Source organism: Salmo salar, chromosome ssa14 (genome assembly GCF_905237065.1).
Source record: "Salmo salar chromosome ssa14, Ssal_v3.1, whole genome shotgun sequence".
Taxonomy (NCBI): Eukaryota; Metazoa; Chordata; class Actinopteri; order Salmoniformes; family Salmonidae; genus Salmo; species Salmo salar.
The window spans coordinates 20,108,884-20,121,701 of record NC_059455.1 but is presented as its reverse complement, the minus strand read 5'-3'; the positions used below and the strand labels follow the sequence as shown (position 1 = coordinate 20,121,701).

The following is a 12,818-nucleotide window of genomic DNA, read 5'->3' as shown; positions in this document are numbered from 1 at the left end:
AATTTGTTTACTGTAAAATGGTGTATATCAAATCAAATGCATTTGTCATGTGCTTCGCAAACAACAGGTATAGACTAACAGTGAAATGCTTACTTACGGGCCCTTGCCAACAATGCAGAGAGAATTAAAAAAATATACTATAACACAAGGAATAAATACAATGAGTAGTGAAAACTTGACTATATACACGGGGTACCAGTACCGAGTCGATGTGCAGCGGTACGAGGTAATTGAGGTAATACAGCTGTACATATTGGTAGGGGTAAAGTGACTAGGTGTGACAGATTAGACAATAAACAGTATCAGCAGCGTACTGTATATGATGAGTCAAAAGAGAGTCAATGCAGATAAACAAATAGCTACCCGTACTAACTATTTAGCAGTCTTATGGATTGGGTGTCGAAGCTGTTCAGGGTGCTGTTGGCTCCAGACTTGGTGCATCGGTACTGCTTGCCATGCGGTAGTAGAGAGAACAGTCTACCTCGTACCGCTGCACATCGACTCGGTACTGGTACCCCGTGTATATAGTCACGTTTTCACTACTCATTGTATTTATTCCTTGTGTTATAATATATTTTTTAATTCTCTCTGCATTGTTGGCAAGGGCCCGTAAGTAAGCATTTCACTGTTAGTCTATACCTGTTGTTTACGAAGCACATGACAAATGCATTTGATTTGATATACACCATTTTACAGTATGTGCATGCATCAATGTGTTTGTGTGTGCGCTTGCATTCATACGTGCTTACTTCTGCAACTCGCTCAGCCTCTGTTGGAGCTCCTGTGTGGCGTACGGGTTGGAGATGTCCGAGGCGATACTGACGGTTGACCCAAAGTGGGCCAGGTGTTTGTGAGAGCCAGAGATGGCCAGGTTGGAGGTGCTCCTGCCTGCGTCGGCCAGGCCGATGCCTACCGGGCCCCCTGAGTAGGGCTCGCCATCCCCCCCTCTCCTGTGGAGCTCCTGGGTCGAGGCGGCCACAGAGCGTGAGAGGTCTGAGATAGGGACAGGTTTGGGGGGTTCGGAGACGGGCGGGCTCTTCACGGGGATGGGGTTACTAGTGCTGGTCTTAGGAACCTGCATCGAGGACGTCTGGTCGGCCCCTGTCAACTTCTCCTTACACAGAACCTGCACAAGTGGTACATAGAGGTTGGAGAGGATACAAAATTATTATATGAGACAGAGCACCAGAATACTTGAAGAATGTGTAGTATAATTGAACCTTAAGCAACATTTTTATAATTGCATTCAGGTTAAAGGCCCAATGCAAACATTTTTATTTTAATATCAAATGTATTTCTGGGTAACAAATAAAGTACCTTACTGTAATAGATTTCCATAAAAATTCACATTTTGGACAAAGAGGGGAAAAAGGGTGTACATATTTTCAAGACCTTTAACATTACATTTTTTTATAGAATTTCGTTTAGGCTTGGCCTATTTATTAGGACATTTTACAGCATAAAGCTAGATTTGTCAGCATAAATCTCAGTCATTTAAGTGACTCACTCATTCGAGGCTTTGGTTCAAAATAAATAAGTACCGACACATTCTTTCTGATTGTCTTTAATAAAGAACATTTTTGACCAATCTGCTCATGTTGTGTGTGTGTGTGTGTTTAATTATTTGTGACTTTTTGGTTACAATGAAGTATGTAAACAAATTGAATCAAATAAATCCTATTCATTATGAATAAGCAGATACGTGTTGCAAATGAATGATTATATTGAAGTAAGGCGCCGCCTCTTAGGAGTTCCAAAAGCCAACCAGTTACCCAACAAAGTAACAGCAATTTATTTAGCCTAATAGTTTTTATGACTCCAGACAGTAGGCTATTATTCCTCTTTCCTGTATGAATCAATTCGTCTGCATGTCTATTCAACATTTGGATAAAAAGAAACCATGCTATGAATTAACTACTATATATATTTTTATTTTCACAATGCAATGAGGCACATTGACAACTTAAATCGCTTTAAAAGAGCCTTCTAATAACCTAATCAAATGACATTTTATAAGTCACATGCGCCAAATACAGCAGGTGTAGACCTTACAGTGAAATGCTTACTTACGAGCACCTAACCAACAATGCAGCTAAAAAAAAACATGTATAAGAATAAGAAATAAAAGTAACAAGTAATTAAAGAGCAGCAGTAAAATAGCAATAGCGAGACTATATACAGGGGGGTACCGGTACAGAGTCAATGTGCGGGGGCAACGGTTAGTTGAGGTAATATCTACATGTAGGTAGAATTATTTAAAGTGACTATGCATAGATGATAACAACAGAGAGTAGCAGTGGTGCAAAAGGAAGGGGGGGGGCAATGCAAATAGTCTGGGTAGCCATTTGATTAGATTTTCAGGAGTCTTCTGGCTTGGGGGTAGAAGCTGTTAAGAAGCCTCTTGGACCAAGACTTGGGGCTCCGATACCGCTTGCCGTGCCATAGCAGAGAAAACAGTCTATGACTAGGGTGGCTGGAGTCTTTGACAATTTTTAGGGCCTTCCTGGATGGCAGGAAGCTTTGCCCCAGTGATGTACTGGGCCGTTTGCACTACCCTCTGTAGATCCTTGTGGTCGGAGGTCGAGCAGTTACCATACCAGGTGGTGATGCAACCAGTCAGGATGCTCTCGATTGTGCAGCTGTAGAACTTTCTGAGGATCTGAGGACCCATGCCAAATATTTTCAGTCTCCTGAGGGGGAATAGGTTTAGTCGTGCCCTCTTCACGACTGTCTTGGTGTGCTTGGACCATGTTAGTTTGTTGGTGATGTGGACACCATGGAACTTGAAGCTCTCAACCTGCTCCACTGCAGCCCCGTCGATGAGAATGGGGGCGTGCTCGGTCCTCTTTTTATCCAGTAGTCCACAATCATCTCCTTTGTCTTGATCACGTTGAGGGAGAGGTTGTCCTGGCACCACACGGCCAGGTCTCTGACCTCTTCCCTATAGGCTGTCTCGTCGTTGTCGGTGGTCAGGCCAACTACCACTGTTGTGTCATCGGCAAACTTAATGATGGTGTTGGAGTCGTGCATGGCCGTGCAGTCATGAGTGAACAGGGTGTACAGGAGGGGACTGAGCCCGCACCCCTGAGGGGCCCCTGTGTTGAGGATCAATGTGGCGGATGTGTTGTTACCTACCCTTACCACCTGGGGGCGGCCCGTCAGGAAGTCCAGGATCCAGTTGCAGAGGGAGGTGTTTAGTCCCAGGGTCCTTAGTTTATTGATGAGCTTTGAGGGCAATATGGTGTTGAACACTGAGCTGTAGTCAATGAATAGCATTCTCAGATAGGTGTTCCTTGTGTCCAGGTGGGCAAGGGCAGTGTGGAGTGCAATAGAGATTGCATCATCTGTGGATCTGTTGGGGCGGTATGCAAATTGGAGTGGGTCTAGGGTTTCTGGGATAATTGTGTTGATGTGAGCCATGACCAGCCTTTCAAAGCACTTCATGGCTACAGACGTGAGTGCTATGGGTCGGTAGTCATTTAGTCAGGTTACCTTCGTGTTCCTGGGCACTATGGTGGTCTGCTTAAAACATGTTGGTATTACAGATTAGGACAGGGAGAGGTTGAAAATGTCAGTAAAGACCCTTGCCAGTTGGTCAGCGCATGCTCGCAGTACACGTCCTGGTAATCCATCTGGCCCTGTGAATGTTGACCTGTTTATAGGTCTAACATCAGTTGCGGAGAGCGTGATCACACAGTCTTCCGGAACAGCTGGTGCTGTCATGCATGTTTCAGTGTTATTTGCCTCGAAGCGAGCATAGAAGTAGTTTAGCTTGTCTGGTAGGCTTGTGTCACTGGGCAGCTCTCTACTGTGCTTGCCTGTTTAGTCTGTAATGGTTTGCAAGCCCTGCCACATCCGACGAGTGTCAGAGCCGGTGTAGTACGATTCGATCTTAGTTCTGTATTGACGCTTTGCCTGTTTGATGGTTTGTCGGAGAGCATAGCAGTATTTCTTATAAGGGTCAGGGTTAGAGTCCTTCTCTTTGAAAGCGGCAGCTCTAGCCTTTAGCTCAGTGCGGATGTTGCCTGTAATCCATGGCTTCTGGTTGGGGTATGTACGTACGGTCACGACGTCATCGATGCACTTATTGATGAAGCCAATGACTGATGTGGTGTACTCCTCAATGTCATCGGAGGAATCCCGGAACATATTCCAGTCTGTGCTAGTAAAACAGCAGCTTAACATCTGCTTCATCTGACAACTTTTTTATTGATCTAGTCACTGATGCTTCCTGCTTTAATTTTTGCTTGCAAGCAGGAGTCAGGAGGATAGAATTATGGTCAGATTTGCCAAATGGAGGGTGAGAGAGAGCTTTGTATGCATCTCTGTGTGTGGAGTAAAGGTGGTCCAGAGTTTTTTCCCCCTCTGGTTGCACATTTAACATGCTGATAAAAATTTGGTAAAACTGATTTAAGTTTCCCTGCATTAAAATCCTCGGCTACTAGGAGCGCCGCCCCTCTGCGTGAGCATTTTCTTGTTTGCTTATGGCGGAATACAGCTCATTCAATGCTGTCTTAGTGCCAGCATCAATCTGTGGTGGTATGTAAATAGCTACGAAGCATACAGATAAAAACTCTCTAGGTAGATAGTGTGTTCTACAGCTTATCATGAGATACTCTACCTCAGGCGAGCAATAGATCGAGACTTCCTTAGATATTGTCCACCAGCTGTTATTTACAAAAATACAAAATTGAATGTCCCGTTGCTAGTTTAATCTTCCACGGAGGTCATCTATTTCATTCTCCAAAGATTGCACGTTTGCTAGCAGAATGGAAGGAAGTGGGGGTTTATTCGATCACCTACAAATTCTCAGAAGGCAGCCCGCCCGCTGGCCTCTTTTTCTCTGCCACCTCTTCACGCAAATCACGGGGATCTGGGCCTGTTCCCGAGAAATCAGTATATCATTCACGTCAGGCTTGTTAAAGGAAAAAAAGGATTCTGCCAGTCTGTGGTGAGTAATTGCTGTCCTGATGTCCAGAAGTTATTTTCGGTCAGAAGACACGGTAGCCGCAACATTATGTAGAAAATAAGTAAAAAAATAATGTTACAAACATTGCAAATAAACGAACAGAAAACACATGAGCCTTCTTCTCCGGCGGCATTGTTATCTCTAATGAAAGCCTATAGCCGACATAAAACCAAATATTTACATTCAATATTGTTTAGATTATTTAAGTTTCAATTAAACTATTTTATTAACAACTCCCACAATCAAATACAAGCTCAACTCCGGGACCACCTGCCATCTGATTTTTTTTGCCTGATGCAGGACTCTAGTGCGAGAGGAGAGAGACACTCCTGCAAATCAAAAATGTGTTTATCTGTTCAACTTTTTGGTCTCTGGATCTACCAATATTCTCAACTCAAGTCGTTTCATCTAACATGTCCATTCAGGAATGCATGATAAATATATTTTGACTAGCGGCTCCCCATCCTTATGGACGGTAAATGGAAATTAATCATTTGATTTACTGCAATTTCCCTCTTAGGATCTTAGCTTTGGATCTTTAGTGTATAATAATATAGAAGATGAAGGAGGGTAGGAAAAGCGAGGGCTACGTGCTTTATTACAGTATGTGTGTCAAACAGGTCCTGTTAGATTACAATCGTTTTCTAACCATTTGGAACGGTGTAAAAAACACAAATACAATGATTTACAAACAAATTATAATCAACCCCAGATAGCCTGTTCTAAAGATTTTTTTTTTTTATGTCCTTAGTACAGCAAAGATTGGGGGCTCAGGGCGGTACCATTCTGCTCATCTGATGAAACTGCACTGGGTCAGATTCTAACTTTGAAGACCGAGATCGAGTCATTGAAGGCAAACCAGCCGATAGAGAAACCTTCTCCGAGGGCAGAGATACGGGGCGACGGCTGATGCATTGGTCCATAGTCAGGCCGCATTGGCGGAGTCAGGGGAAGAATGACGCGTTGAAGAGGGTGAGGGATGAGATGGAGTCCCAATCCATGCTATTGTCAAATCTAATTTTCCTGTCGTTTTTTTTTGTCACACTGTACAGTAGCCTAATAAACATCTGCATTTTGAAACAGTCTTTTTTACAAATCAAATTAGATCATATATTTCTACTACTGTAGAAGCTGTGTTTTTAGTTTTAGAATACAGCACTAGGCTTACAGTGATGGACATTGGTCACAGTTCACGCCTTGATGAGCCATTAAATTGGACAAATCCGAAAGTGGCGGATGTTGGTGAATGGTTGTTGTTCTTCAGGAAGAAAATACATTCTTTAAATTGAAAATAACCTGAAAATAATCTTAAATAAAGGCCAGGATATAATATCACCAAGAGAATGGCGAATGGAATGAGTCACATTTGAATTGAAATGACCCGATTTGAATTAAAACGACCAAACATCAGCCTTTCAACATCCAAATATTTCATACAATATTCTGCCCATATTTCTACTTTTGAAGGACTTGTATTAACGGATGTTTTAGGTGCAGTAGGCTATAGGCCTACATAGGCGACTGTAACATGCATTTTCTTTTTTATATATAATCTCAAACTGCACTGGTCAAATGATGTGAGCAAAGAAGCAAACACTGATTGTATTAACAGATGTGTGCTTATAATTAAATATAGAGTTACATTATAATCATGAAGTGTATTCACAATTGCATGCCATGATGATCTTTCCTCGGCTTCAAATGCCCGTCAATAAATGGAGTAGATGTGCTCAAAGCTGCCCTCTGGTGGTTCGAACGAGCATTAACGGCAAGCACAGTAACACACCGTACCACGCTATACCGCAGTATTACGCAACTTTTAATTGAGAAACCACTGTACATAGGGAATAGGGTGCTATTTGGGACACAGCCAAATGTGCATGACTAAAAGAGCCCCATTCAAACCCTCATGGACCCTTACCCTCAGTGCCATCTTCATCTTGATGGTGGAGCTAGTCCCAGAGCTCTTGAGATCGAAGCGCTGGTGCAGCGTCATGTCCTCAGCCTCTAGGAGACGGGCTAGGGGCAGGCTCAGAGTCCCCAGGGAACAATCATGTTTCTCATCCTTTACCTGAGGGGGGAAAGGGGGCACATGTGTTTTTTTTTATATGAAAGCAGAAGTTTACCACGTGTCAAGTCACTGTAAATTCTAGTGCACTTACAAATAGGCAGTGCACAGGTACTACAGTAGCTGGAATTTACAGACCCGAAATTCCCTCTCATGCTCCGTGCACCCAGAATTTCACAGATATGCTGAGTTTTGTAAACAAGCAGACAAAATCAGCTAAATCCCACACCATAATCACACTAAATCATCTGTAAGGCCATACTGTAGCCATAGTGTGTGTCACAAATACTCTCCATTTAGTGCAGTACTTTTGACAAGAGCCCTATTGGCATAGAGTGCACTAAATATGGAATAAGGTGCAATTCGGGACACCCCCAAAAAGATAAAAAATAAATAATAATAATTGGCTCAGTTTCACACTAGAATCCCACCGTAATCCCACCTTTGTCAAAATCAGGCCACACCCGTCTTCCCAGTAGCCTACTTGGTGTGTGAACTGCTGACTGTTCATACTTTTGCAGATAGCTGTTGACACATCAACCAGGATTAAGGAGCAGGGCAATTTGTGACTTGTTTTAGTAAGTGGCTGTATTGGAGGGGAAGTGGTTTCACCTCTCCTAGGCAATCAGCAATTAGTACAGGGAGGTATGCTCTCCACCACTGCTAGACAATTAGTGTTAGTACTTCAGTCTCCCCCTGGTTTCTCAGCGGCAGCTGTCAGACCGTCGCCGAAACAAAGACTGTCCTGCCGAGTTCTTCGAAGAAGGAAAGAGGAAGGCTCCACACCACTCTCTCACTTTAATATTTTACCTAGTTATTTTCTGCTGATCTCATTTTGCTCTTTTGTAGCTTTGCCTATTATGTGTGTTTTCTATACCTGTTCGCTCCTCTCCCTGTAGGCTTTACAGTCGCTCCCCACCCCTTGGCTGCAACCCTTCTAATAGAGTGTACCCTGCGCGCACAACCCATGTGGAATTCCGGGTCTCTGGCAGCATTTGGAACTGCCGATCTGCGGTCAAGAACGCAGAGTTCATCTCAGCCTCTGCTGCCCTTCAGTCCCTTGACTTTTTGGGCCTGACGGAGACATGGATCACCCCAGAGAACACTGTTACTCCAGCTGCTCTTTTATCATCTGACTATGGTGGTGGCACAGGGCTACTCATTTCTCCGAAGTGGAGATTTTCTCTCTTCTCCCTCTCACCTGTCCATCTCCTCATTTGAATTCCATGCCGTCACTGTCACTTCTCCACTCAAGCTTAACATTGTCATCTATCACCCACCAGGTGCCCTTGGAGAGTTCCTCAATGAGCTTGACACTTTGATAAGCTCATTTCCTGACGATGGCTCACCGCTCTTCGTACTTGGCGACTTCAACCTCCCGACATCTGCCTTCTATTAATTTCTTTCCAACTCTTTCTCCTCCTTGCCTCTTGACCTCACCCTTTCAACTCACAAGGCAGGCAATACGCTTGACCTCATCTTTACTAGAGGCTGCTCGCCTACTAATCTCACTGCAACATCCCCTCCAGGTCTCTAATCACTACTTTGTTTCCTTTTGTCTCCAACCCTAACCACTAAACCCCTACCCATGCTCATGTGCCGTCGCAATCTTTGCTCTCTCTCCTATCATTTCTCCCTCATCCTAAATCGTTCTTCCTCCTGTCTCCTGATTTTGCCTCATCGACCCTATTCTACTCCCTTTCCCCATCCTGACTCACATTCCTTCCGGCCGGCTCGGCCCTCCCTTCTTGCTGCGTGGCATTGTAAGCTTACAGGGCTGCGGGCAACAATTCTTCTGGAGGTCCTATCATCTTTTCACTCCTTCCTCTGTCTCCACTGCTAAAGCCACTTTCTATCACTCTAAATTTCAAGCTTCTGCCTCGAAGACGAGATAACTATTCCACCTTCTCCATCCCATCCACCTCCTTAATCCTCTATCCCCTTCCCTCTCTCTTTGTGGACGACTTTGTCAACCACTTTAAAAAGAAGGTTGACGACAACTACTACTCATTCACTCAGCCTATTGAGTCCACTGGTCTCACTCACACAGAACTAGCTTTGACCTCTTTCTCCCCTCTATCCAGATGAAATCCTGCGACTAGTGAGGTCTGGCTACCCAACAACCTGCCCTCTCGACCTTATCCCCTCCTCCAGGCCATCTCTGGAGACCTTTTCCCATTCCTCACTTCACTCTTCAACTCATCCCTAACCACTGGCTGCGTCCCCTCGGACTTCAAAATGGCCCGAGTCACTCTCCTCCTTAAGAAACCAACACTCGACTCAACTGACATCAAAAACTATAGACCTGTATCCCTTGTTTTCTTTCCAAAACAATTGAGCGTGATGTCTCTGATCAACTTTGTCATTATCTCTCTGAACAATCTTCTTGACCCTAACCAGTCAGGCTTCAAAAGGGGTCACTCAATAGAGAATAGCTCTTCTCTGTGACACGGAGGCTCTCCGCACTGCCAAAGCTGACTCTCTTTCTTCTGTTCTCATCCTCCTAGAGCCATCCGCTGCCTTCAAAACCGTGAACCATCAGATCCTCCTTTCCACCCTCAGGGCTGGGTGTCTCAGGCTCTGCACACTCTTGGATTGCATCCTCCCTGGCAGGCCGCTTCTACAGGTGACATGGAGTTTATCTGTGTCTGCACCATGTACTCTCACTCCTGGTGTCCCCCAGGGCTCGGTTCTAGGCCCTCTTCTCTCTATACACCAAGTCACTCGGCTCAGTCATATCCTCACATGGTCTCTCCTATCATTGCTATGCAGCTGACACTCAACTACTTTTCTCCTTCTGACACCCAGGTGGCAACACACATCTCTGCGTGCCTGGCAGATATCTCAACTTGGATGTCGGGCCACCACCTCAAGCTCAACAAGATGGAGCTACTCTTCCTTCCGGGGAAGGCCTGCCCACTCAAAGACCTCTCCATCACGGTTGACAACTCCACAGTGTCCACCTCCCAGAATGCAAAAAACCTTGGCTTGACCCTGGACAGAACTCAGTTGTTCTCTGCAAACATCAAAGCAGTGACTCGCTCCTGCAGGTTCATGCTCTACAACATCCGTAGAGTATGACCCTACTTCACACAGGAAGCGGCGCAGGTCCTAATCCAGGCACTTGTCATCACCCGTCTGGACTATTGAAACTCGCTTTTCTCATGTCACCCCGCTCCTCCGCACACTCCACTGGCTTCCAGCTGAAGGTGCATCCACTACAAGACCATGATGCTTTCCTACGGAACAGCAAGAGGAACTGCCCCTCCCTACCTTTAAGCTATGCTCAAACCCTACACCCCAATCCGAGCACACATTCTGCCACCTCAGGTCTCTTCGCCCTACATAATCCTCCTCTTCAACTCGACCACCCCCCCACACACAAAAAAAAAACCTGAACCTGCACTTTCTATGCTTGTGATATTTTCCCACATAGCAAACTAAGTCGCTCTGGATAATAGTGTCGGATAAATGACAAATGTTAAACGTATAGCCATAGAGGTCAAACTAAATGGTAAACAATGAGGTCACTCAGTAGGAAAAGCATGCCTACAACCCGTACCTCAATCTTCAGCTCTTGGAATTTGGGGTTGTGGATGAGGAAAGGGAAGGCCTCTTCCCATACAGGCTCGTTGGTCTTATACCTGGTCTGGTTGGGGAAAAAGGACCATGTTAGAGGCAGTGAAAATGACCAGGAATATGCTATTCACATGGCATTGCAGTATGTTGTTTATATAATATAGGAAATATGGCCTGTTGGATTACCTTGCTGTCGTAAGTTTTCTGCCCAACTGTGAAATGGACAAAAGGATTCGGGATGCTGCCCACTTTTTTACCAGACTGAAATGGAAAGAACAGGTATAAAAACACAGAATAACCTCTTGAACTGTGAGATGTTAACTTCATCGGTATTACTTTAATCAGATTTAATATACACGTTTAAATATAGGTTAACTTAAATAAATTATGGAGCATCCCAAATTTAGAATGGTTGTATTATAAATTATTATATTTTTCTGAAATAAAGATTCTGTTAATATATATATAAAAAAAGTGGCCTGATGTAAGGCCCCATATTCATCCCTCATTGGCTAAATACAGAAGCATTCAAACTTGAGATCAGGAAGTAAGTAGTGTAGTTACATAATTGGTTTATAGAAAACCCCATAACAGCAGGAACTATAGTTGAGATTTTCTTGGTGTGTTAATTATCTCACACCACACAGTTGTTACGTACATCATCAGAATTTTAGAATACGGTGCATGGAAGGCAGTGTTAATCCACAAACAGTTTGGGGTTTGTTAATTAATAACACAAAACAAGGAACCCAAAACAACTTGCAAGGCATTTTGAATGCTCCAGCAGCAGTTCTGTAGGAATATATGGGTGGGAAACAACTTGTAAGCAATATTACTCACTGGGATATAAACAATCAATACAGTTTATGCTAGTCTAATCAACTAAATTGCTTTCCACTTTCACAAATTGCTTATTACTTCATAATAATCAACAGATTGGTACTCAGGAAACTGATCAATACTAATCCATGTCCTAACAGATAACACACACAGCCTACAACATGGTACTGTATTTGGTTCCACTACTAAAGTGTTCTTCTCTGGTCACAGGGCCAACTGCAGTGTGTGTCTAGGCCCTGTTAGAATACCTTAAGAATGTATCTGGAAGTGAGTGGACAGATGAAAACATCGCTTTCACCAGTCTTACTGTGCTACGGGAATGGTGCTTTTTAAGATACTCAAGCAGGGCCTCTAGTCCTCCTCACTGTCTGTCTGGCTGGCTCTGCATGCACTGTTGTTACATTACCTTGATGGCCTTACTGACTGAGGCCTTCTTCAAACCATCATGGTTGAATTCTAAAGGATTGCGCTTTTTCCCCCAGGCATGAGAGACTGGGTTAGTTATTAGGAGAGGGCATGAAAGAGGAGGTTAAATCATGGAATGGAGCAACGATGAAGACCACACCAAGACAACAGGTAGAGACAGGGACAAGACTAACAACATGATGGTCACAAAGTGAATTAATCATGAGGAGTATTGACAGTGACATAGCCAGGAGAATCATTATGGGAGATAAAGAGGAGCATACAATATGAAGAAAACAGAAGGACTATTCCAACACTGACAAAGCAGTCCAGTGACAGGAGTGAGATGGTCTGGATATGGGGATATTTATGGTGTTTTGTATGTACACTGAACCAAAATATAAACACAACATATAAAGTGTTAGTGTCATGTTTCATGAGCTGCCAAACAAATGTGGTGCACAAATTGTTACACCCCAATATTGAGCACTTCTTCTTCTCTAAGATAATCCATCCACCTGACAGGTGTGGCATATCAAGAAGCTGATTAAACAGCATGGTCATTACACAGCTGCACCTTGTGCTGGGGACAATAAAAAGGCCACTCTAAAATGTGCAGTTTTGTCACACAACACAATGCCACAGATGTCTCACCACGCAACAGAAGTTTTGAGGGCATGTGCAGTTGGCATGCTGACTGCAGGAATGTCCAACAGAGCTGTTGCCAGATAATGTTACGCTCATTTCTCTACCATAAAACGTCATTTTAGAGAATCTGGCAGTACGTCCAACCGGCCTCAACAGCAGACCACGTGAAACCACCCCGGTCCAGGAACTTCTTCACTTGCGGAATCGTCTGAGACCAGCCACCCAAACATCTGATGAAACTGTCAGAAACAGTTTCAGGGAAGCTCATCTACATCCTCACCAGCGTCTTGAGCGGTTTACTGTCAATGT

The 12,818-nt window shown here is 44.1% G+C and overlaps 1 protein-coding gene across 3 annotated transcripts in view; it reads right to left on the bottom strand.

Annotated features, from left to right (window-relative positions):
- LOC106568822 (extended synaptotagmin-2) overlaps positions 1-12,818 on the bottom strand; it is a 60,196-nt gene that overhangs the window by 4,996 nt on the left and 42,382 nt on the right. For all 3 annotated transcript variants that reach the window (XM_014139511.2, XM_014139512.2, XM_014139513.2), the window contains exons 15-18: positions 10,803-10,877; positions 10,600-10,686; positions 6,891-7,040; positions 750-1,126 (exon numbers count right to left, since the gene is read on the bottom strand). In XM_014139511.2, coding sequence (XP_013994986.2) covers positions 750-1,126; positions 6,891-7,040; positions 10,600-10,686; positions 10,803-10,877 — 689 coding nt within the window. The remainder of the gene's footprint in view (positions 1-749; positions 1,127-6,890; positions 7,041-10,599; positions 10,687-10,802; positions 10,878-12,818) is intronic.